Source organism: Ranitomeya variabilis, chromosome 2, assembly GCF_051348905.1.
Source record: "Ranitomeya variabilis isolate aRanVar5 chromosome 2, aRanVar5.hap1, whole genome shotgun sequence".
Classification (NCBI taxonomy): Eukaryota; Metazoa; Chordata; class Amphibia; order Anura; family Dendrobatidae; genus Ranitomeya; species Ranitomeya variabilis.
In genome coordinates this window covers 249,969,986-249,995,655 of record NC_135233.1, presented here as the reverse complement: position 1 = coordinate 249,995,655, position 25,670 = coordinate 249,969,986, and the positions used below count along the sequence as shown (strand labels likewise).

Below are 25,670 nucleotides of genomic sequence, written 5' to 3'. Positions count from 1 at the left end.
AACAAAACTTTTTGGTTTGTAAGATTTATGCATCTGTTAATAAATCCTGCTCTTGTTTGAAGTTTGAAGGCTCTAACTTATTTGCATCTCATTAAACCTGCTAAATCTGCAGGGGGTTGAATACTACTTTTAGGCACTGTGTGTATGTGTGTATGTGTATATATATATATATATATATATATATATATATATATATATATATATATATATATATATATATATATATATATATATTTTTTTTTTATATATCCGCACACAAATCCTAGATTTATGTAGTTTTATCTGGTTCTAGGGAAGTCAGACGACTCAATTTGGCGGCCGTGATATCTCTCACTAAGGCCTGGTCACGAGTATTAGCCTGCGGCTCCAGTGATTTTTTTTTTTGCATGTGGTCAGTACACTGTGATTGTGGGAGCCATTCAGGAATTTCCTGATCGGTATAAAGTGTGTGGTGTTGATGACGTCAACCCTATCAGGTTGCCCATATTGGTGGCCACACAGCTTTCCTTAAAATGTAAAAAAAAAAAACCCCAAAAAAAACCTGTTACAGTATATTTGTATTCTACAGATTTTTCTTTGGCCGTGACAAGACTTGAACCTACAAAGCAAAGGACCGTGGTGCAGTCAATTTGGTGCTCCCCGAGGTGATGGGGTGTAACATGTTAATCTGGTGTGTAATAAAGAAAAGAGATTCCACTGATGATTGTAGTGTTTGGCGCCTGCTAATGTGGCGTGAAGACAGGCTGGCAGCGCCCGCCTGGGTGCATAGAACATTCAGAGGAACAGGCTGTTAACAGCCGCTCAGCATACAGTTCTGCCTCATCTGTGAGAAATCTCAGCCAAGAAAATAAAATTTCACTAAAATTCCATGGCCGTGGCCATCTTCTAACAACCATTCCCATGCTGGACTGTAACCAGTGTGGTGTTCTCCGAGGTGGCGGACAGGACCGTTTTTTATTAGGAGTCTGCTGTTCTGCCTGATTATTCCACTTCTACAATACATATGGCGCTCATTTATATTGAGCTTGGAAAGCTGTTTATGTTTAGATTTCCTAATATTTTTTGGCTGTTTATATACGGACATCGGTCTTAACTACTTAGACAAAGCTATGGACGTGCTGTATATTGGGGTGAGACCCCTGGACGAAGCTTTCCTTAGCGAAATGCGCGTCGGGTGTCGTGGTTCCCTGGCTGGTGGTTTACATTGGGTAATTATGTTCCTTCTTCTTGCTACATTGTGATTATTCGGCTATATTCCTGAATGCTGCGGCTGGCGGTGATCTTGCACCTTTTATATATATTCATTTTTTACTTGTATATTACGCGGTTTTGCACATTCATTATATACTAATTCATGCTATGATATATATGCACTGTTTATATGTGGTGCATGATCATTAACGGCCGCCGCGGTGAGTGAATTGTCGGCTATATCTATATGACTTTTCAACAGATGGTTATACCTATTCTATAATATTGTTATTTTGAAGGTAAGGTTCACTATTACCACTTTTTCAGCCATACCTGCCGGTTGTTCCTGCATCTTGTGTTTTTCCCTATTTTATACATATTACAAATGTTTTTATCTTTGTTATAAATAAAATTTACATATTTTACTGGTTCTTAGCCTAGCGCTTTTTTGGTGTATATTGGGGTGAGATTAGCAAATAAAACCATTGTCAGGGTCGCCTAGGACAGGAATAACAGCAGCATAATAAAAGCACAGTGCTCAGCAGCTTATTGTGGACTTACGTAGATGCTTCATATTCTTGGGCACTATATTGTGGTAGTAAGTGGGCTGTATATGCAGGTCCTATCCTGGCGATAGTGGTGTCAGAGAGGCCTAAGTTACTGGGACCACTGCATAAAATGGTGTAGGCCTCTACTGTACTTGTTGACCAGGATAACGTTTGCTATAAAATAACTACATAAGATTCGGGTGTAAGGGGTAACGTTTCTCCTTATGGAGAGTGACATACCAGCTGGCTTGTCAAGGTAAGGAGGCTTATTCGCTGTGCAATGCTCCTCTGGGAAATTAAATATGCAAATTGCCTCTTCTGAGAAAAAGAGGACTTAACTCTATAGCGCCACCTGTTGGAAGTAGGGATCCTACAAGTCACAATCAACCCTTTAAGGGTATGTGCACACGATGCAGATTTAGTGCAGAATTGGTGCAGAACTGCACTGTGATTTACAGTACAATGTAAATCAATGTGAAAAAAAAATCTGTGCCCATGGTGCAGAAAAATCTGCGCAGAAATGCTGCAGATGCATTTCAGCAAAAGTGCACGTTGCTTCTTTTGTGCAGTTCTGCAGCGTTTCTGCGCAGATTTTTCTGCACCATGTGCACAGCTTTTTTTTTCACATTGATTTACATTGTACTGTACAGAAACTGCACAGAAACTGCACAGAAACTGCATCAAATCTGCAGATGCAGATTTAGTGCAGAAAATTCTGCACCACATTTCCTACGTGTGCACATAGCCTAACGGGTTGATTGTGACTTGTAGGATCGCTACTTCCAACAGGTGGCGCTATAGAGTTAAGTCCTCTTTTTCTCAGAAGAGGCAATTTGCATACATAAGATTCAACAGATTATAGTAGATTTTCATGTGAGCTATATGGTAGTTTTATGTAGATGCTGCATATTCTTGGGTATTGTGGTATTATGTGGGCTATATTTTACAATATCTTAGTAGTGTTATGTGGGCTGTATTTGTTTTGGGCTGTATATAGTGGTATTATTTGGGGTATTATATGGGAGCTTTATTTTAGTAGTGTTAGTTGGGCTGTATAGGGTGGCATTATTTTGGTGATATTCAGTGTGCTACATATTGTGGCATTATGTTGGTTATTTGGGCTGAGTATGGCGGCATTACCTGGTGTGGGAGTGGTATCACAGGGACCTATGTTAATGGAACAATTGCCTAAATTGGTGTTAAACTCTACTACACTTGTTGAACAGGGCCCTATTTTCTAAAAAGAAAAATAAGCCCTGACTATACCCTCTTTATTTCCAGAAAACTCCTCTTTACGTGACAGCATTCTATTTTTTCTGGTCGGCATGTTACGGTCCAGTCCCTTAGTGACGCTCATCCATAATTCACAGACTGGTGTTGACTCAGAAATTAGCGGAGTGAAATATATGTGTCATTTTGTGGTTTTCCTGTGAAGGTTATGGAGCCGGCAGAAGAGATAAACATGCACATTATGAGAGACTGGTGAGAGGAGCTGGACGCCGGCCAAGAGGCATAGCTCTACGATACGAGCGCCTGATATTGCATTACTGACAGTAAATAAGTGCATTCATATCCAGCCCTGCTCTAAGGATATTCCACATTTTCACCTTTAAAGAAAAACAAAACAAAAAACTCCTCCTTTGCTGGGATGGCCACATGTTGCAGTCATATGATTTTTTTTTTAGGCTGCCATACCAGGTGTCCCCCAGGTTTTCCTGATTTGTTCAGTTCTAGTTGTCACTTCTGCACACAATTTAGGTGTTCCCGTTTATGGACCCCTGATGGTGCACGCAATGGACAGCATGAGCCTCTTGTTGGGCCCCAAATCCCAATTAATAAAATGGTGACAATTATAAATGTGATGCAACCTGTATAATTTACAGTGGCTTGCAAAAGTATTCATTGAATAATAGGCACAAAGGGACCCGGATGACATGGAGTTTTGGGGTGCTGTAACAGCACCGCCATCAGGGCATTACTGCCTTTACTGGCATACGGGGCTCAGAGAGGAGGGGTCCCAGTCCAGCCAGACCCCCTCAGCAGGCCCAGGATTCGCCTCTTCGCTCAGTAACTGAACGTGCAATAAGAGCCGCCAGCTAATCAGATGTGGTATTATTGGTCATTTGAAGAAATGTATGTGACACATTCCGTAAGAGAAGAATATACCTAACGAGTATTGGGCATTTTAACAAATGTTTAAAAGGTTAGAGTAGAGTCTACCTTGTCATGGTGGTGGCTAAAAAAATCTTTTGGGTAAAACAAAAGCTGCTGGCTATGTATGTGATCTGGTGTTTGATGGGAACCGTTAACGTGTGATTGGTGAGGATGTGGTGCAGAAGTGGAGTTTTTCTAACAGTGGGCGGTGAGATTGGGGAAGGTTTGCGGGGTGGAGGCGGAGCTGGGGTGGAGCCTGGGCAGAGTCTGAAGGGGGCCCGATAATTTTGCCAGTATAGGGCCCTGAAATTCCTGGTGGCAGCCCTTGTTGTAAGCCAGTAACAGGCTTCTGGGTAGGATATGTGGGCAGCACTTCAGGAGCAGAGCTGTGTTAGAGACTTCTCTCCGATCAGCGGCATCACTAGATGTGTGGATCTGAAGGGTCACTGGCCAGAGAGCAATACATTTGGGGTATACCTGTTGTAAGTGTTCTAAGTCTTGTCTGAAGATCTGAGCAGCTAATTTCCCTAAAGGCAACTCCACACAACAGATTGTGCAGTTGTTACACGCCCTGCATTGACATGCTGCAGTTCACTCAAGGAAAATTGCCACAATGTTACTCATGTTGCTGCTGGTATGTTATTCTGCAGATTGTATACTCCCAAATTCACAGTAAATAAGATACATGTATGTTAAGGCAGCAAATACGATACAACACACAACATAAGACAGCTCTGCCTTACAAGAGCCTGGGAAAGCTGTCTGAATCTCAGAGATCTATATCACTCTCTGGTAAATAGTTATAATGGCAGATATACGTTGACAGAGGACATATGTATTCAGAACCAGAGTCTGATGATGTTAATACTGGACTGTGGCGACTGTTGGAGCTCAGTTATACTGTAGCTGCAATCTCAGCGCTTTATTTAGGATGATAGCTGTACACACTGTGCTCATCATCACACCATTCTTTGATCCCATAATTAAATGCGATCAGCTTCTGCGATATAAGCAATTAGATGATAGTGGTGTAATCCCAGATATGTGATGCATGTTATTAAACTCCTGATTATCATTGCCTCCCTGCGGCGGAGAACTAGCATGAGGAATCCACTGACACAATGTGACCAATCTTAGTGACTTTATGCATCAGCTCCAAGGAGCTCACCCACAGTTATACACAGATCCTCCTGGGGGCGCAGTGGAGCAGCAGCTCTGTGGGATAATACCATGGGAGGTCTGAGCTGCATAGATATTTTTTTTTTCTACTGTAATATGCAGTTGTGGAAAAGCCCCTAACCTGAATAAAAGTTGGAATGAGTGTAAATTTGAATCCCATCAAAAATGAGGTGACTTACTAGCTGTGAACACTTGTTTTTGGTGGGTGCTAGCAATCACCTGCATGTGACATGTCTATTGTATGTACTGGACCCTTGGACACTGCGTTGTAGCAGTCAATGTTCTGTTAATCTGTGGGGGTCCCAGCCCTCCTGATAATCTAAAGGTGGAATAATCCCACAACAAGACTTTGATAGATCAAACACCAAAGACCTTTTATTGTATAAAACTCATCCACACATGTGTGACACTTTACCACCTAGAACACTACAGCTCCCTGGATTGGTAGATCTGCATGGCTGATCTTTGGCTATAACTGGTTAAGTGTCCGAATTTGGCAACCAAACAAAACAAAAAATTAAAAAAACAAACAGTGAGGGATACTAGCCAGCAAGGATAGGAAACCTGATTGTTCATACACTGAAGTCACTGTCCTGTAGAACTAGACGTCTCCGCTTCACTCCAACAGATGCTGTGACCTGAGGCATCAGCAGTCATCAGACCCTTTACTAGATGCAGACTATTCTGATCAGAAACATTTCTGTTTTCCCCAGAGGGGTTCCAGTGTTTTCTTTCAATTGGTCATTGCTCTTTAATAGATTACACACTCATTAGTATAACTTTGTGTAGCGCTGCAACTAGATGAGAGATTGGCATTAGTTATAGGAGTGAAGTGGAGAGTGTCTTCTGGTGGAGCACCTGAGAGTCAGCAGCAGGGAAGGAATAGTGATGAATAGAACATAAGCATCTAAAAGGTGAGATGCATAGGCAATTAATGGGCTAATGCAAATTGCAGAGGGCAAAACCATCTTGTCCAGCAGGAATAGTACCCATCATCGTTAGTCGCCCGCAGCAGTCTCACAACTCAGCAGCTGAGACCATGTGCAGAGCGCTGTCTATCCACATCAATCTGAGTCGACTGATCCTGGACATCAGCAGCACGGGCAACAAAGATCAGACGATATTCAATTTCAGCATCTGATCCTTTGCTGCTCCAGGAGATAAGCTGTTGCTAGGTATCTGGCAGTGGTTTATCTGCACAAGAGACTGCCTGTACAGGAAAACTCCAAAGAAACAACCTTTTTGTTACAATACATCTAAAATGAAAAATAAAGCAACTTTGCATGTGTCTTTATGCGAGCTATCCTAACAGACCACAAACAAACCCTCTATAGTCTGATCCTGCAGCCATTACCATCCATCCTGTTCTGCTTACATTTAATAATTTCATTTGAACAGGGCAGAAGGATGGTAATAGGACTACATGATCAGACTTCAAGGCTTGTTTGTAGTCTGTTACCATGGGAAACATTTGTTCATATTGAAACTGTGGCACCTAGAAAACAAGATATTTACCAAAATACCTACAAAAGCATTGGAATATTATAAGGAAAATGACTGCAAAGGTATGCGTACCATGTCAAAGTCATGGCTGAATACCAAAACCATAGAAAAGAATACAGAAAATATTTAAGGATGAGAAACTAGTGATGAGCGCTCATGTCCGAATCGAATATTTTCGGCGTGCTTGAAAAATATGCTCAAGTCGCCATGGCTGCATCGCTCGCGGCTGTTTGACAGCTGCAACACATGCAGGGATTGTCTAACAGGCAGGCATGTGTTGCAGCTATCGAACAGCCGCGTCGCCTTGAGCACGCCGAAAATACTCGATTAGGACACAAGCATGCTCAGATAACACCTTATCTGAGCACACTCGCTCATCACTAGAAAACACATTATATATCAGTCATTTCATACAACGCATTATATATCAGTCATTTAATAGAATATCAGCTATTTACTAAGAAACTTGGTGACTTGCAGAGAACCCCTTTAAGAAAATCTAGGCACAGTGTGAAATAAGCGTGTGACAGGCAGGACTGTAGACACAAGTCCAGCGCCACTAACATTTGCAATAAATATAACTATGTTTTACATGTGCAAATTAGCAAGTGTGTATGAGGCAGAACTCCGCTCCAAACTTACAACTGTAGGAAGCATGAAAGCTGCTCCGCTATGCGAGATGACTAGTATCACTTCTGGGGTCTACAGGTGCAGCAGTGCCCAGCAGTGTAATACAGTGATCCAATGTCACATATTTATTCATTCTACTGATCTTTTAAAATCACATCTTGCCCTTGGCACAGGCCATCCAGGCACTTACACATAGGGGGTTAATGATAATAACAAAACTACTTTGCACAACTTGCATATAATTAATCAATTAATCCTCCCATAAATGAAAAAAATGTATAGTAATATTTTGCTTCCCTGATGCTGTCCCTTTAAGTGAAGGTGATTTTTTGGGATTTAATGATAGATATCAGAAGACCCTTCCAGCTGATTGTTTCCCTGAGGTCTTCCTGGCAGTGGTCACCAGCTTTTAGCATAAGGACACACAAACACTAAAATCTGTTCTACTGGACACCCCGGGTTATAGGTTAATGCCCTTGATACGGGATCTCCTGTAATGAGGCAGAAGCAGCTACCCTAGATCTATCATATGTGGAGACTGCTCCTTCTTATGTTGTCCCTTATAGATACGTGCACACTGTACGAGATGGGAAGACTCTTTAAGGCTTGGTTCTGTCCAGTAGGTGAGGCGATCATGTCCCCCCATCACTTGCTATGGATTATATTGCATCTGGTATTGGCTCCGCTGGTCCCCACATGCTGGGGGGAATAACTACATCTAGGACCGTACAAAGCAGAGGAACCCGAGGGCTGTAGGTGAAGACAGGTCATCTCTCCACCTTTAACTGTCTCAACTATTTTCTGGTGTCTTGTCTCCCGTGTGCCGTCTGACTGCTCTCTGACGGACTTCCATGTCTACTTCTTCATCCTGTACAGGAGAGTAATATTATTATAATACCCATAAAGAACTCATCTGTAGCACTTTACATTCTCTAAGGGAGCTGCGTGGAATGTTTGTATGTGACCATGCAATCTGGGCAGAGAGGTGCATCTGCAGCTAGGTGGTGCAGTGAGTGGCGACTGTCCTATGCCCAGGGCTAGGTGTCCGCGGCCTGGCAATCTGACTGATCAGCATGCATTTCCGTCTGTCCATACATCAGCTGGGGCAGAAAACTAGACCAAGACAGATACAGCTCCTTTTCTTCTATTTATATAGAAAACTAGCTGAAGAGCCCGGCGTTGCCTGGGCATAGTAAATATCTGTGGTTAGTTATAGCACCTCACTTCTCTTATTTTCCCATCACGCCTCTCATTTTCCCCATCACATCTTTCATTTTCCCCCTCACATCTCTCATTTTCTCCCTCACACCTCTCATTTTCCCCCTCACTCCTCTTATTTTCCCCCTCACTCCTCTCATTCTCCCCTAACACTTGTCATTTCGACCTCACATCTGTCATTTTCCGATCACTCCACTATTTTCCATCACTCCTCTCATTTTGCACTCACACCTTTTCATTTTCACCTCACACCTCTCATTTTCACCTCAGTATATACATGTTTGTCATCTCCCTTATATATAGTATACACCTGTATGTCATCTCCTGTATATAGTATATACCTGTATGTAATCTCCCCTGTATATAGTATATACCTGCTGTGTGTCATCTCCCCTGTATATAGTATATACCTGTATGTCATCTCCTCCTATATATAGTATATACCTGTATGTAATCTCCTCCTGTATATAGTATATACCTGTATGTCATCTCACCTATATATAGTATATACCTGTGTGTCATCTCACCTATATATAGTATATATCTGTGTGTCATCTCCTCCTGTATATAGTATATACCTGTATGTCATCTCCTATACATAGCATATACCTGTATGTCATCTCCTATACATAGCATATACCTGTATGTCATCTCCTCCTGTATATACTATATACCTGTAGGTAATCTGCTCCTGTATATAGTATATACCTGTGTGTCATCTCCTCCTGTATATAGTATATACCTGTATGTCATCTCTTCCTGTATGTAGTATGTACCTGTATGTCATCTCCTCCTCTATATAGTATATACCTGTGTCATCTCCCCTGTAAATAGTATATACCTGTGTGTCATCTCCTCCTGTATATAGTATATATCTGTATGTCATCTCCCCCTGTATTAGACCTCGTTCACACGTTATTTGGTCAGTATTTTTACCTCAGTATTTGTAAGCTAAACTGGCAGCCTGATAAATCCCCAGCCAACAGTAAGCCCACCCCCTGGCAGTATATATTAGCTCACACATACACATAATAGACTGGTCATGTGACTGACAGCTGCCGGATTCCTATATGGTACATTTGTTGCTCTTGTAGTTTGTCTGCTTATTAATCAGATTTTTATTTTTGAAGGATAATACCAGACTTGTGTGTGTTTTAGGGCGAGTTTCGTGTGTCAAGTTGTGTGTGTTGAGTTGTGTGTGGCGACATGCATGTAGCGACTTTTGTGAGATGAGTTTTGTGTGGCGACATGCGTGTAGCAACTTTTTGTGTGTCGAGTTGCATGTGACAGGTTAGTGTAGCAAGTTGTGTGCAGAAAGTTTTGCGCATGGCGAGTTTTATGTGTGGTGCGTTTTGAGTATGTGCAAGTTTTGTGTGAGGCAACTTTTGCATCTGTTGCAACTTTTGTGCACGTGGCAATTTTTCCGCGTGTGCAAGTTTTGCGTGTGGCGAGTTTTCCATGAGGTGAGTTTTGCATGTGGCGAGTTTTGAGCGGCGACTTTTGTGTTTCGACTTTTATGTGGTGAGGTTGGTGTATGTGTGGTGAAATGTGCGCTGAGGGTGGTATATGTGTTCGAGCACGTGGTAGTGTGTGGCGCATTTTGTGTGTGTGTTCATATCCCCGTGGTGGTGTGGTGATTATCCCATGTCGGGGCCCCACCTTAGCAACTGTATAGTATATACTCTTTGGCGCCATCGCTCTCATTCTTTAAGTCCCCCTTGTTCACATCTGGCAGCTGTTAATTTGCCTCCAACACTTTTCCTTTCATTTTTTCCCCATTATGTAGATAAGGGCAAAATTGTTTGGTGAATTGGAAAGCGTGGGGTTAAAATTTCACCTCACAACATAGCTTTGACGCTCTCGGGGTCCAGACGTGTGACTGTGCAAAATTTTGTGCCTGTAGCTGCGACGGTTCAGATGCCAATCCCGGACATACATACATACACACACACATACACACATTCAGCTTTATATATTAGATGTCCTATTGAGAGCAGTTAGATGCTAACATTTCCAGCTGTCAGTACTAATGGAAGCTTAGGCTCTGTGTACAGAGCGTTTCTGCCCACAGTCTGGATGGCCGCTATACAAAACTACTATCACACAGAATCTAACTTTTATTTTTGCAGTGTGTCAGTTTGTATATGGAGGTGCACCAGACACGTTCTTTTTCATACCTCTATGATCCCATTCACTGCCCGCTCTGCATATATGGCCGGTTTCACACGTTGTGATTAGTGATGAGCGAATATACTCGTTACTCGAGATTTCTCGAGCACACTCGGGTGTCCTCCGAGTATTTTTTAGTGCTCGGAGATTTAGTTTTCTTCACCTCAGCTGAATGATTTACATCTCTTAGCTTGATTACATGTGGGGATTCCCTAGCAACCAGGCAACCCCCACATGTACTTATGCTGGCTAACAGATATAAATCATTCAGCTGCGGCGATGAAAACTAAATCTCCGAGCACTAAAAAATACTCGGAGGTCACCGGAGCATACTCGCTCATCACTAGTCCTGATATGTCCAGTACCGGAAAAAATGGTGTCAGGGTGTCTACTACGTGCGGCAACCATGTGCCGCATCAGTACCACATGGACGGCTGCCGGGGAAGAAGCACTACAGTAAGCGCTGTTCCCCAGCGGCTGTTGCTGAAGTCGGCTCTCATCATTCTCCCATGCTCTGCCGGCGATCGGCACGAGCAGAGGAGAATGATGTCCGAACTATGACAGCAGGTGGGGGCTTTTGGGACTCTTACCTCCATCATCCGACACTTGCTGCCGCTAATAACAGTGACAGCAGGAGCGGATGATTGGGATATTCCACAGCTGCCGTTGCCTGCGATCTAATTAAATAAATGAATGAAAAACCCGACGTGGGTTCCCCCCTATTTTCTTGAACTAACCAGACAAAGCTCACAGCTGGAGGCTGCAACCCTCATTGCCAGCTTCTGCAAGGTTGGGTATCAAGAATAGAGGGGTCCCCACGCTGTTTTTAAATTATTTAAATAAATAATTAGCAAACCGGCGTGGGGTCCCCCGTATTTTTGACAACCAGCTGGAGGCTGGTATTCTCAGGCTGGTAAGGGGCCATTGTTATGGGCCCCAGCGTAAAAACAGCAGCCCGCAGCTGCCCAGAAAAGGCGCATCTATTAGATGCACCTTTTCTGGCGCTTTGCCCAGCTCTTTCCACTTGCCCTGTAGCAGTGGCAAGTGGGGTTCATATTTGTGGGGTTGATGTCACCTCTGTAATGACAGGTGACATCAAGCCCACTGCTTAGTAATGGAGAAGTGTCTATAAGACATTTAAGGATTTGTAGAGGTAATGACCAACGTCCAGGAATATCCTCCACACACCTGGTGAGTGTGTCATTCTACCTAACATCACCCTGGGAGTACGGCCATAATTTTATAATTTACGACTGAATGTGGCTCTTTAGGCCTCTGGGAACTTGAAGGGCTTATGGTAATGGTATATTAGACACAGGGGAAAACTTCCAACTTACACTTTTGGCTAAGTGCAGAAATGCAATGTGTATGTGACCTTGCATCAACCTTAATAATGACACTCCACCAGTGGTGCAGTCATTTGTCTGTATATGTCTGCAGTATTCAGTACTGTGAAATAATAGACAGTTTTGGCCCATGTACACCTATGACCAATCAATCATGGCCAGAAACATGACGGAAATAGAGCATATAATATTCCCAGCGAAGCCGTGTGGAAGTGGATTTTCTCCTGCTGATCATTGCACCTGTGAATGTCCCCTTTATCTACTTACACTATCAGAGACTTCATCATTGTTCTGGGTGCTCAGGAAATTTAGATAATCTTCTTTTTTCGAGTCCGAAAGATCTTCCTCTTCATACTCTGTCTGATAATCAGATTCATCTGCAAGAGAAACATTTATTATACCTTGCTGGCTTAAAGGATGCTGGGAAAATGCGAGGGCCACCAGCGGGTCTGTACAATTACAGCCCTACGTGTGATAAGGAGATATTTCCATTACAGAATGGATGAACAGGAATCACAGCTCATGCAAAGGAGAACAGAAAAGAATGGCTTCATCCAATTATTGGCAGTGTGAGGATAATCGGGTTATACACGGCGTGGCCCCTGGGACCCTCAGCACACAAAAGAATGCAGGAACGTAAAGGCTGAAAAACAAATGTGCAGCCTCCAGCAGGAGAACTGGGTAGAGATTTACAGGAATTCACTGGAATTGATGGGAATCAGCGGCAGGAGATGGAGGTCGGGGGCCGGAAGTGAACAGTCCTCACCTGCTCTCATCATTCACTCAGCTCGGTGGGGAGATCATAACCTTCCCCCTCATTCCTTGAGTCGGTGACTTCAGTAATAATTGATATTGTAAAACCAATATTCTCTAATCATTATGGGGCTAAGTGATGATATTAACCCTCTCTTGCCTTTGATGTTTCATCAGACCCGTCATATAAAGATCACGCAGCTTTGGGTTGAGTAGCGAGCTTTCCTACACACCTATTTCCGCTTCTTGTGCGGTCTGTGTGACTGGTAGCAAACAACAGATTATTATAATAACTACGCTCTTCGCTCTAACATGGTGTCATGAATGCCCGAGCAACTGTGTAGCCCCTGCAGGACCAGGCTTACTATGCAAGGACATAAACCCTCTCCTCAAATGCTTCCATGTAAGACAAACTGATGTTGCGGTAGTTACCCCACATGTACAGGTGGTCACAATGATATACCACCTATGTATATATGGTAACTGACAGCTACATGGGTCTTCAGAAACCTCAGTGATGTCAGAAATAAAGATTAAAGTGGTGGAACTATCATTTTTGCTCAGTTCACTGTGTAGGAAAATCCTTAACACCTATTCCCCAGTGTGTGTACGGATGTATTGAGGACAATCAATCTACGTCTGTCCAGCTGTTGCAAAACTACAACTCCCAACATCTGACAGACAGCAACTGGGAGGGCCACAGGTCCATAACCTACTCCTGCTCTGGAACAACCTGCTGGTAGATAGGAGGAGTAGATCGATGGTTGATATTTGCGTAGTGAGAAAATCAGCACCACTTATTGATTGTGATTCCTGCTTGCTCTGGAGTTTGAGTCTCGGGGTGGAGAAAACTCCATGATTGACAGCTCGGACGTACATGCTTATATAGGGCAGGTTATTAATCAGTGAGGGTGTGCGGAATCTATCAACCCAGAGTGAGCAGGGAATTACAGCCATAAATTACAAGTAATACTCAATCATTCTCCAAAAACCAACCATCCATGTGCCAGGCTCCTCCTGCTCTACAGTAAGCAGCCGGCAGGTGGATTATTATTCAGCTTGGTAATCATTTATTTATTAATACATTAGTTATTATACCCTGTTAATTAGATACAACGGCGTCCATCTAATGCCCTGTGAGCGGCGCCGCACACCCCGGCTCTTTTCTTTGGGCCCATATTCCCGGCTCTTGTATGGGAAACTTACCGTCCACGACAGCTGCTTTGACAGGTTCTATCCTTGACACTATTTCGGCCAAATCTGTGAAAGAGGCGTTAGGGCAAGTGTTCAGCTGTGGAGTGAAAGCAACAAGTGTCAGATAATGACAGGCTGATATGGCTCCTCGCAGGCTTATTATGTGCCTTATACTTAAGTAGTGTTTCCATAGGAAATAAAGGGAAAATCTATTTCCAACATCTCTCCAAGATCTCTAGACATCAGCCTGAAAGTCAGATTATAATTTTTTAACAATTTTTCTATGTTATGACTTATTTTTTTTAACCTCATGTACAAGTTGGATAAACAGATACTGTAATGTTGTATTGGTATTTTAACAATGTATCATGTATAGGTGATACACAGACAAATGTGTTCCATTCTGGGGCTGCTATTTTATGGGGTACGTCCACTTTAAATATCAACTTTACACCAACATCCTAATCAATAAACCCAGTCACACATCCTGGGGTCTCTAGGTCATCAGCTAGAAGTGATGGATACAAGGGTGTTAAAAGCGGACAACACTGACCCCTCAACTACTCTGCCTGTCTCTATATCAAGGTCTCTAACTGCTTCCATAACACAATAAATCATCCCAGTGGGGCGAGCGCTCAGCTACACTTGGACAATCTGTATAAGACTGTGACCGGCTCTGAGGCCATAGGTGGCGGCAATTGTGACATTTTGTCTCCACACTGAGGTTTCTGTGTACCAGTCACCCCCTGCAGTTCACAGTGATGGAATCGATGAGAAAAGCTTTAACTTTCCTTTTACATCGTACGCAATCACGTGCAGAAAGCTGAGAAATGTCACCGGTTCAATGAAATCAAGTCAGTGGGACTGAATTTCTACCACATCCTGCTCTCCTGTAAATAGGGCATCGATCTGCACTGAACTCTGCAATTAAGTTTCCTTATATTTTTATTTCAGTTTGGAGCGGTCAAACGCTCAGCGCCATAAAGGAAGCAAATAGTCACCATAACACCAAAACACCACACATTGCAGGTGATCCGAGAGCTGTAACAATACTATTCCCCACTATGTCTAAGAATATAACTACTATAAAACTGCTCCTATGTACAAGAAAATAACTACTATAATACTGCCCCTATGTATAGGAATATAACTACTATAATACTGCTCCTATGTACAAGAATATAACTATTATAATACGGCCCCATGTATAGGAATATAACTACTATAATACTGTTCCCGTGTACAAGAATATAACTACTATAATACTGCTCCTATGTACAAGAATATAACTATTATAATACTGTCCCTATGTACAAGATTGTATCTAATATAATAATGCTAATATGTAAAGAATAACTATTATAATGCTGATCCTATGTACTAGAATATAACTACTATAATACTGCTCCTATGTTCAAAAATATAACTACTATAATACTGCCCCCTATGTACAAGAATAGAACTACTATAATACTGCTCCTATGTACAAGAATATAACTACTATAATACTGCCCCCGTGTACAAGAATATAACTACTAGAATACTGCCCCCTATGCCCAAGAATATAACTACTATAATACTACTCCTATGTACAAGAATATAACTATTATAATACTGCCCCTATGTACAAGATTGTATCTAATATAATAATGCTAATATGTAAAGAATAACTACTATAATACTGCCCCCTATGTACAAGAATATAACTACTATAATACTGCCCCCTATGTACAAGAATATAACTACTATAATACTGCTCCTATGTGCAAGAATATAGCTACTATAATACTGCCCCTATGTACAAGATTATAACTACTATAATACTGCTCCTATGTTCAAAAATATAACTACTATAATATTGCCCCCTATGTACAAGAATATAACTACTATAATACTGCTCCTATGTACAAGAATATAACTACTATAATACTGCCCCCTATGTACAAGAATATAACTACAATAATACTGCATATATACAAGAATATAACTACTATAACACTGCCCCCTATGTACAAGAATATAACTGCTATAATACTGTCCCTGTGTACAATAATAAAACAGATAATAATAAAACAGATATGATGGAGAACAGAATAGGTTTGGTAATAGTTGGCACTGGTGATGGAAGTTGCACCCTCACCTGCCTTATGGTAACAGACAACACAAGGACAAAAGCACAGCTCACTAGGCACCTTGGTTGAATATTCCTCCTCATTTACAGTGTATATAATAATCTCAGGTTTATTAACCTCTCAGCACACAGTCACATGACAAATCATAACCGGTTGTCTAGCACTCATATCCCACAGGCCCTCCCCTGGAAAGTGATGATGCCAGTGCCCCTACCAGAGGTCTAATTATCTTCTCCAATGATTCCAGTAAATCTCCCCACTGGTTGTGCAGCTCTGTGTCCTACATCTGCCATGTAGGAGGTTCCTAATGATAATGGGGCGCTCTGACGTCTTCCTGAGACATGTGCTATGAGCTTTAATGATGCCTCAATAAAATAACTGGACACTCACTATAGAGGCTGTGTACAACAAGACTAGGTCAAATAGGGCACACCACTAACAAATATGCATAAAATCTCATTATTATATTGTGGGGAACTCAGATATAAACTGTGGTTGGGAGTACTGTAACAGTAAACCACATGTAATCAGCCTAGGAGAACTTACGTCTGAAGTTTTGGATTTACAGGTGTCCTGACGATCCTTTAGCATCTTTTCAATCACCCCGCTGCGGCCCCACACGTTAAATACAGTATTTCCATGCTGGTGTCCAACATCCTGAAGTCAGGAGAGAAGGGGTTAGCTTCGATATGGCACAACAAGGGCATGGGCATTGTGCTCGAATGGTGCCTGGCATTCATTCACCTAACTATTGGTAACTTCATCCTGGGCTACTGTTGGGTGGACACAAAATAAAGTACAATAACTGCTTGCAGTAGAGGACCCTGTAATGTACCTGAAGCTCACAAATGTAATGGATAATGCTACATAAATGAAATGTGCTGCAGTGTAGGTATGTCACCAGGGGGCCGCAACAAGGCAGGCACATCTCCCAGGGGGACTGTGGCAGGGCAGGCACGTCACCCAGGAGGGGCCAGGGCAGGGCAGACACGTCACCTAGGGGGGACGCAACAGGGCAGGCACATCACCCAGGGCAAGCCGCGGCTAAGCAGGCAAGTCACCCAGGGCAAGCCGCGGCTGGGCAGGCACATCACTCAGGACAAGCCACGGCAGGGCAGGCACATCACCCAGGACAAGCCACGACAGGGCAGGCAGGTCACCCAGGGCAAGCCGCGGCAGGGCAGGAAAATCACCCAGGACAAGCCACGGCAGGGCAGGCACGTCACCCAGGGCAAGCCGCAGCTGGGCAGGCACGTCACCCAGGGCAAGCTGCAGCAGGGCATTAAGCTGTTAAGAGGCAGCCGAGAGTTAACAGAAAAGCAGCCCCATTTCAATATAAGCTCTGGATGAGACAGGAGGTGCAGACCTCATCTTTTACACTGCAGACACATCTAGATGGTAACATTCTTCCCTTGTCAAAATTTAAAATAAGCTGAAATCACCAGAGTCTCCAATAACCAGAAGTGACATGGGCTGATTCATGGTGAGACAGTCAAGTTTACTGGCTGTGAGGGAGAAAAGCCTGAGTGGTTTAATTAAAAGACACTTCTACCAGAGGCTTTCTTCTGTCACCTGTGAGTTATGGAGAGCAGTGAATGCTGCCAGAGCCTAGAGATAAGAGGGACTCTTCTACAAGGACAACTTAGGCTACGTTCACATTTGCGTTGTGCGCCGCAGCGTCGGCGCCGCAACGCACAACGCAAACAAAAACGCCGCAAAACGCATGCACAACGCTGCGTTTTGCGCCGCATGCGTCCTTTTTTTCATTGATTTTGGACGCAGCAAAAATGCAACTTGCTGCGTCCTCTGCGCCCGGACGCGGGCGCCGCAGGGACGCATGCGGCGCAAAACGCAAGTGCGACGCATGTCCATGCGCCCCCATGTTAAATATAGGGGCGCATGACGCATGCGGCGACGCTGCGGCGCAGACCGCAAATGTGAACGTAGACTAAGATGTTATGTTAATCTGGATCCTCTGGAGTCATTCTTAGCCAGAGACCATGTAAAGAGATGTAGTGGAAGTAAGAAGAATGGACCACTGGCTGCTGCACCGGTATGACCCCATAGACTCCTCAATCTCAAGTGAGAGGAAAAAAAGGTATGGGGGTCCTGTAGATGTAACTCCTCCACTTCCCACCTTTGCAGAGCGGATGTATCATTAACACTCAGAACTCTGGTGGGGCAGATCAGACGAACCCATTGGTGTTTAATGACCCCTTCCCCTAAAAAAAAAAAAAAAAAAAAAGGATGCATACACAAATCTCATCAAATTTTCCAAATTCTAGTGTTCCATATCTATCGATGGGAGGTCGGATGTACTCGCAGTACTCATTATTCATCACCATCTCAAGCTGACGCACACAACACACATAGGCCAAGCGTGTCTGGATCTCTGCCATGTTCAGCACCTGAGGGGGCAAACAATAAAGGGCATACAGTCAAGTATTGCTCCCCAGTACGAATAGTTCAAATCAGACAGACAGGCCAGCTTCCGCTGCCATAAAACTACAAGTCCTAGACATCATCTGTTATGGTGCTTGTGCCACAGCTCCTAGCAGATCTACATGCCTCCATGCTGACAGACTGTAGACTGCCCCTGTGTCGTCCTATCTGGCAGCCGTATTCCTTTCTATCTTTCCTCTATCGAGACATTTGTTAGGCTACAAAGTATGACACAGATGGAGGCAGTACAAGCCTGCAGCCATTGGTCTGCAGACGACGTAGATCTGGGGATTTATTATGATGGAATATAGGCTGAACTGGATGGACAAATGTCTTTTTTCGGCCTTACTAACTATGTTACTATGTGACCTGAAGACACAATTCTGGTGGACATTTTTATTGACAGCAATTTGCGACGTTACTTCATTTTAAATTTTCGATTACTTTGCACAATCCGTCTCCTTACTCTGAGTTGTCTGTGGAGCTTTAGCCTTCAGTTTTATTTGGCACGTACATACATTCGCTGGATGCAGAGTCTACTCTGATTTACTCCAGCTGAATGCTCGGCTGCGCCGAGGCTTCCGCACCACTTGATTTGATGGTCAGTGTGAAGCGGGTGCCCCCTGGGGATGGAGGCACAGTCTGTGTAGTACATGGGAAGTCTCACCTTTACGCGCTCCGCAAGTGGATTCCACCTTTTCCACAGTAACCACCAACCAGACAGGGAGTCGCCATAGTTTGTCAGATCAGTCTCGTCCCTGCTGCCCACATCAATGGCTATAACCACTTTGGCACCCATGGAGCGGGCAACATCGGCTGCCAGAGAAAAGGTAGCAAAGAAATTAACCCTTGACTGCGATGAGCTCATTGTGTGAAGTCAGAATCCTCATCTCTGCATTTAATGTTGGCTTTCTTAGACTCTCGCCCTCGTCCGAACTCTATAACACTAACACCTACGTACTGAGATATTTTGCAGTCTCTTCCCTCCTTGCATTTGGCTAGGAAAACAAAGCGACATTTAATTGCAGTTGACCCCAGTATTGCCAGATTACAATGGGGTCCGTCTGGATTTTGTAGTCACGCTGCATACCTGGCAGATTATTGATGTAACCTCCATCCATTAACAGATGCCCGTCTTTGGGGTCACACAGTGGGGGCATGTACCCGGAGAGAGACATGCTGGCACGCACATACCGCCAGAGGCAACCTGCACAGAAAGGAGCAATAAGAGAAAGCAAGAAAGTGGGTGACGAGAAGCAACGATCAGCCCATTATATTAGTGACAGAAAGACGTTCTCACCATCATCAGAAAATGGGGTCTGAAGAAATGATGATGGGATAGTAGTACCAGCGCTGATAGTGTACACAGAGCAGTGCCCTACCCCATTGTATGCCATATTCATATCATACCAGTGTAATGTGAAGCCCACAGCGACACAACGGTCCGTGTAGAGCATTTAATAACACATTCATACACTCCATGTGAGACAATCTCCATCAGATCGTTGATGCATAATAATGTATGGAGAGCTACAAGTTGTGGGGGTCCCACGCTGACACTCCATCAGAACCTGTCAATATCCACTAATCATTCATTATATACCTCAAGGATACCCACTTGGGTGGCCCTGTGGTTTTCACATTCCCTGCAGAATAAAAGCCCTCCCCCCACACATGTGCTGCTCTTTACTACATGCTGCGCTCAATTTAAAGGGGCAGTGTCAATAAAAGTTGTAATCTGTAATGTGATAAGGACAGTCTTAAGGCTCCGTCACACTTAGCGATGCTGCAGCGATATAGACAACGATGCCGATCGCTGCAGCGTCGCTGTTTACTCGTTGTGTGGTCGCTGGGGAGCTGTCACACAGACAGCTCTCCAGCGACCAACGATGCCGAGGTCCCTGGGTAACCAGGGTAAACATCGGGTTGCTAAGCGCAGGGCCGCGCTTAGTAACCCGATGTTTACCCTGGTTACCAGTGTAAAATGTAAAAAAACAAACAGTACATACTCACCTTCGCGTCCCCCGGCGTCAGGCTTCCTGCACTGACTGAGCGCCGGCCCTAACAGCAGAGCGGTGACGTCACCGCTGTGCTGTGCTTTCACTTTACGGCCGGCAGTCAGTCAGTGCGGGAAGCAGACGGCAAGGGACCTGACGTACACCGGAATGTGAGTATGTAGTGTTTTTTTTTTTTTACATTTACGATGGTAACCAGGGTAAACATCGGGTTACTAAGCGCGGCCCTGCGCTTAGTAACCCGATGTTTACCCTGGTTACCAGTGAAGACATCGCTGAATCCGTGTCACACACACCGATTCAGCGATGTCAGCGGGACCTCAACGATCAAAAAAAGGTCCAGGCCATTCCAACACGACCAGCGATCTCACAGCAGGGGCCTGGTCGCTGCTACGTGTCAAACATAGCGAGATCGCTACTGAGGTCGCTGTTGCGTCACAAAACTTGTGACTCAGCAGCGATCTCGCTAGCGACCTCGCTTAGTGTGACGGGGGCTTTAGAAAAGGTCATAAGCCCTTAACTGTATCCTATTGCATGTATAATACTTTCTCAATAAAGACCCCATACCTGGGGCCCCTTAGACTGGTCCACCAAACTTTAAAAAAACTTAAAATTGGCATTTGAAGAGCGAAGTGTTTGCCAGACTTAAACCAACAATGTCCAAAAGGAGTCCAACATCAGGGATCTTCCTCTTAAAGATAAACCTACGACTGGACTGCAGAGCGTGCAGGTGAAGTGCCATCCCGCCACCATTATGAGAGTAAGGACAGGTTATTTCTGGAAGGACCAAGCTCCCATCATCATCTCTCCATATAACTGGCAATGTCAGGAAACTGCAGAGGATCCATAGGACTCTATTGTGTGGGTGGTGAACTGAGAATTAATGAAGGAGTAGTGAAGTCCCTGCTGTCGCCATGAGTCACCTGCTGGAAAATCTGAGGCAGCTTTGAATGTGGGAAGAGCGTATTATGAGGATGGATAGCGGCGAGATAAGAGCAGAAGCAGAAGGGCAGAACTGACAGCGATCGTGTAACAGGAGATTCACTTATCTACCTGTAGATCCCGCAGCTTCATTTACTGACTGTAGAACTGAACATCATGTTCTCTTATGTGCTACATAGTGAGAGGCAGGGGGATTATTAAATTAGTCAGATAAAGGCCCATCGCACACATTCAGTTCGCTGCGTGCCCGTCACAGCCGGAGAATGCAACTTATGTCCATGGATGGCTCACTGATTTCAATGGGGATATGAAAAGTATTCTTCCTCCTGAGAACTTCCCACACTGACGGCGCTTGTCTTTGGGTATTGTATAATAGTTCACAAACATAATATCACGTTTCTCCCAGGAGGTCTGGATATGGGATGACAGACTCAGACAGATACCTACCGTCTGTGTGCACCCTCATGGTGGAAGCAGTTATGTCAGTAGTGATGTTGAAATATGGAATCCAGAGATCCTAAAAGAGCAAGTACAAGCACAGGTGTCTATAATATCTGTAATGCACACACATACATGGACACGCACTAGGAGTAGTGGTCCCACAGCCTCACTCACCTCTATCTGCTTGTCCTTGAATGTGCAGCTGATGCTGTTATTGAAGGCTGCCCCTGAGAACATGGAGGTGATGGGGTAAGTCAGGTCTAGGACTTTCTTGAAGACGGATGTCATGTCCTTGGAGGAAAAAATAAAGCACATGTAATATCCCACTTATAATATGGTATCTGTAGTTTGTCACCACAACTATCAGATTAAATGTATTGCCCTCCGTCTCCTCACTACTAATTGTAAGAGGTTTGTAGGGTTGGTGTAACGTGCACAGATCAGATCAGTCTCCAGCAATATTTCTACTACAGATGACATTTCCTGTAACCCTAATTATCCTGGGAGTGGCACCACCATCACCACTGCTATATGCAGATTATACACTGCTCAAAAAAATAAAGGGAACACTTAAACAACAGAATATAACTCCAAGTTAATCAAACTTCTGTGAAATCAAACTGTCCACTTAGTAAGCAACACTGTTTGTTCTGGCTGATGTTTTGGTCACTTTTGAATGTTGGTTGTGCTTTCACACTCGTGGTAGCATGAAGTGGACTCTACAACCCACAGAAGTGGCTCAGGGAGTGCAGCTCATCCAGGATGGCACATCAATGCGAGCTGTGGCAAGGTTTGCTGTGTCTGTCAGCGTAGTGTCCAGAGGCGCTACCAGGAGACATTCCAGTACACCAGGAGACGTGGAGGGGGCCGTAGGAGGGCAACAATCCAGCAACAGGACCGCTACCTCAGCCTTTGTGCAAGGAGGAACAGGAGGAGCACTGCCAGAGCCCTGCAAAATGACCTCCAGAAGGCCACAAATGTGCATGTGTCTGCACAAACTATTGGAAACCGACTCCATGATAATGGTCTGAGTGCCCAACGTCCACAGATGGGGGTTGTGCTCACAGCCCAACACAGTGCAGGACGCTTGGCATTTGCCACAGAACATCAGGATTGGCAAATTCATCACTGGTGCCCTGTGCTCTTCACAGATGAAAGCAGGTTCACACTGAGCACATGTGACAGAGTCTGGAGACGCCGTGGAGAGCGATCTGTTGTCTGTAACATCCTTCAGCATGACCAGTTTGGCAGTGGGTCAGTAATGGTGTGGGGTGGCATTTCTTTGGAGGGCCACACAGCCCTCCATGTGCGCGCCAGAGGTAGCCTGACTGCCACTAGGTACCAAGATGAGATCCTCAGACCCCTTGTGAGACCATATGCTGGTGCGGTTGGCCCTGGGTTCCTCCTAATGCAGGACAATGCCAGACCTCATGTGGCTGGAGTGTGTCAGCAGTTCCTGCAAGATGAAGGCAATGAAGCTATGGACTGGCCCGTCTGTTCCCCAGACCTGAATCAAATTGAACACATCTGGGACATCATGTCTTGCACCATCCACCATCCACTTGCACCACAGACTCTCCAGGAGTTGGCGGATGATTTAGTCTAGGTCTGGGAGGAGCTCCGTCAGGAAACCATCTGCCGCCTCATCAGGAGCATGCCCAGGCGTTGTAGGGAGGAAATACAGGCACATGGAGGCAACACACACCCACAACTGAACATCATTTCCTTGTCTTGAGGCATTTCCACTGAAGTTGGATCAGCCTATAATTTGATTTTCTACTTTGATTTTGAGCATCATTCCAAATCCAGACCTCCATGGGATATTCATTTTGATTTACATTGATAATTTTTATGTTTTATTGTTCTCAACACATTCCACTATGTAATTAATAAAGATTTGCAACTGAAATATTTCATTCAGTGATATCTAGGATGTGGTATTTTAGTGTTCCCTTTATTTTTTTGAGCAGTGTATACTGAAGCTTTAAGAATCTGGTTTATGAGTCTGTGTGTGACATTGAGGGACTCACAACCCAGCATGCTAGAGATGTAGAAAAGGACAAGAGTAACGCAGATTACAACCGCAGCTCTGAGGTTCTTATGTTTTACAAATCCACAGTTAATATGCCAAAGTGACCAAGATCTGTAGTGCCGGCCTTCTCGGCTATCCTACACCCACATCTGGGACATTTCTGCCTTTACGCACCACAACTTATACCATCGACAGTCCCCGCTGTCTTACCACCAGTTCTGTGGTGTCCGTCCTCATTGAATCTGGATGGAGACGGACTGGTTGCTATGGACATGCTGCCGGACCACCCTGATTAAAAGACTGTGGTTCTGATATTGTGTCTATGGGAGCCCAGACAGACATGTCAGTTGTTTATTTCAAGACTCGCAGCAAAGAGGCGGAGGAGCGTCATCGATTATATTAAAGAGGAATATATTTTCCTTTACTTTGCACCACAAGTTCATATCCATTGATTTCACCCATAGGCCTCTATATTATTATAGGGAAGCTGAAAACAGAATCAGACTGCCTGAACTACGGGGAGCATGAATCCTTCACCGCCTCTGTCATTACAGCCAGGTAGGTGTCACTATGGATATACTGTGGCATTTCAGAGAAAAACATACTTTTAAGAGTCAGTCATTAACTGGGTGACTAGTCCTAGAGGCTGGTCCCCAATGGCTTCTTCCCACCCCCTGTACTATAGAGAAGCGCCAGGGACCCATCTCGACTAGTCACCCAAAACGGCTCAGTCCAAATCAGTTTTACTTAAACGCCACAGCACATGGTAGCAATAATGACTGTGGTTTGGGTAGCGTGTATCAGCTGTCTGGATCCCTTTAAGTCTTTATAACATATACCATATGGTCCACCTCTTCTGCTGGAGCCTTTAAGTGTCCTGGCTATGTAGATAGACTTCACAGGGTGGCGTTTGGCACAACACATGTTACCTGTGCTATGAGCCACGACTGCAGGAAAACCTACAGTGAAGTGGAAGAGTTAACAGCCCGAGTCGCCTCTGCTACCTTCATCCAGCCAAGCCCAGATCGGACTCATTACACTTCACAGGGCCTGACTTCCATTATGAAGACACTACCCGGGTGCTCTGTGCAGCGCTACCAATCTACGGGATGGGAATCCTGTCCTGGCATACAGTCATAGCAATTAGTTCTTGGTGACCCGCTTAGTGCCATGTCACATAGCATCTAGCTCCAAACAAGCATTTCCCTCTATATGGCTCCGTTTCAGCTTTGCAGCCAGTAATGCCATTATTAGATATGCTGCCCAGCTAGATACAGGACAAAAAATGCAAAAAAAATAACACAGAACAAGGAGCCACTCCAAGTGATGGGGGCCGTGTAAGTGAAGGAGGATCAGCATGGTAATGATATCAGTAAATGCTGCTGTGCATTCACTGAGCGGTGCCGATTAATTCTGGGCAAACAACAAACATATACACCATATAATATCACCACGTGTGTTACTTCAGTGGCATGGTGAGCAGAGTGGCTGCCACACAGCACTGGAGCAGCTTATCTTTTCCTGCAACAGGATCAGACAGGCAAAAATGACATTCTGTAACCTCTAAGCCCCTATAGGTGATGCCCAACAGGACGTCTGCAGATTCGGTAATAGGCGATATTAGCAGGTATTCTGCACCACTGATCATAGAGGTCAATGCACGAGACAGCCAGGAGAGTAACTATAGGGGGCACTCAGGCTACAGTCACCAGTCATAAGTGGACAGTACCTGACAAGGTTATTACATACCTTGTGGTGTGGCCTCAGGTTACACCGCTGGC

General features: G+C 44.3%; 1 protein-coding gene across 6 annotated transcripts in view; it reads right to left on the bottom strand.

Moving 5' to 3' along the window:
• Positions 1-5,420: 5,420 nt before the first annotated feature.
• The window catches only part of PNPLA7 (patatin like domain 7, lysophospholipase), a 213,438-nt gene continuing 193,188 nt past the window's right edge, over positions 5,421-25,670 (bottom strand). For 5 of the 6 annotated variants that reach the window (XM_077284546.1, XM_077284547.1, XM_077284551.1 and 2 more), the window contains 9 exons: positions 22,032-22,148; positions 21,864-21,933; positions 19,550-19,666; positions 19,127-19,275; positions 18,273-18,425; positions 16,564-16,674; positions 13,898-13,982; positions 12,206-12,315; positions 5,421-8,073 (listed from right to left, as the gene is read on the bottom strand). In XM_077284546.1, coding sequence (XP_077140661.1) covers positions 7,996-8,073; positions 12,206-12,315; positions 13,898-13,982; positions 16,564-16,674; positions 18,273-18,425; positions 19,127-19,275; positions 19,550-19,666; positions 21,864-21,933; positions 22,032-22,148 — 990 coding nt within the window. In that variant the 3' untranslated portion in view covers positions 5,421-7,995. The remainder of the gene's footprint in view (positions 8,074-12,205; positions 12,316-13,897; positions 13,983-16,563; positions 16,675-18,272; positions 18,426-19,126; positions 19,276-19,549; positions 19,667-21,863; positions 21,934-22,031; positions 22,149-25,670) is intronic. The other variant, XR_013221223.1, reaches the window with a different exon arrangement.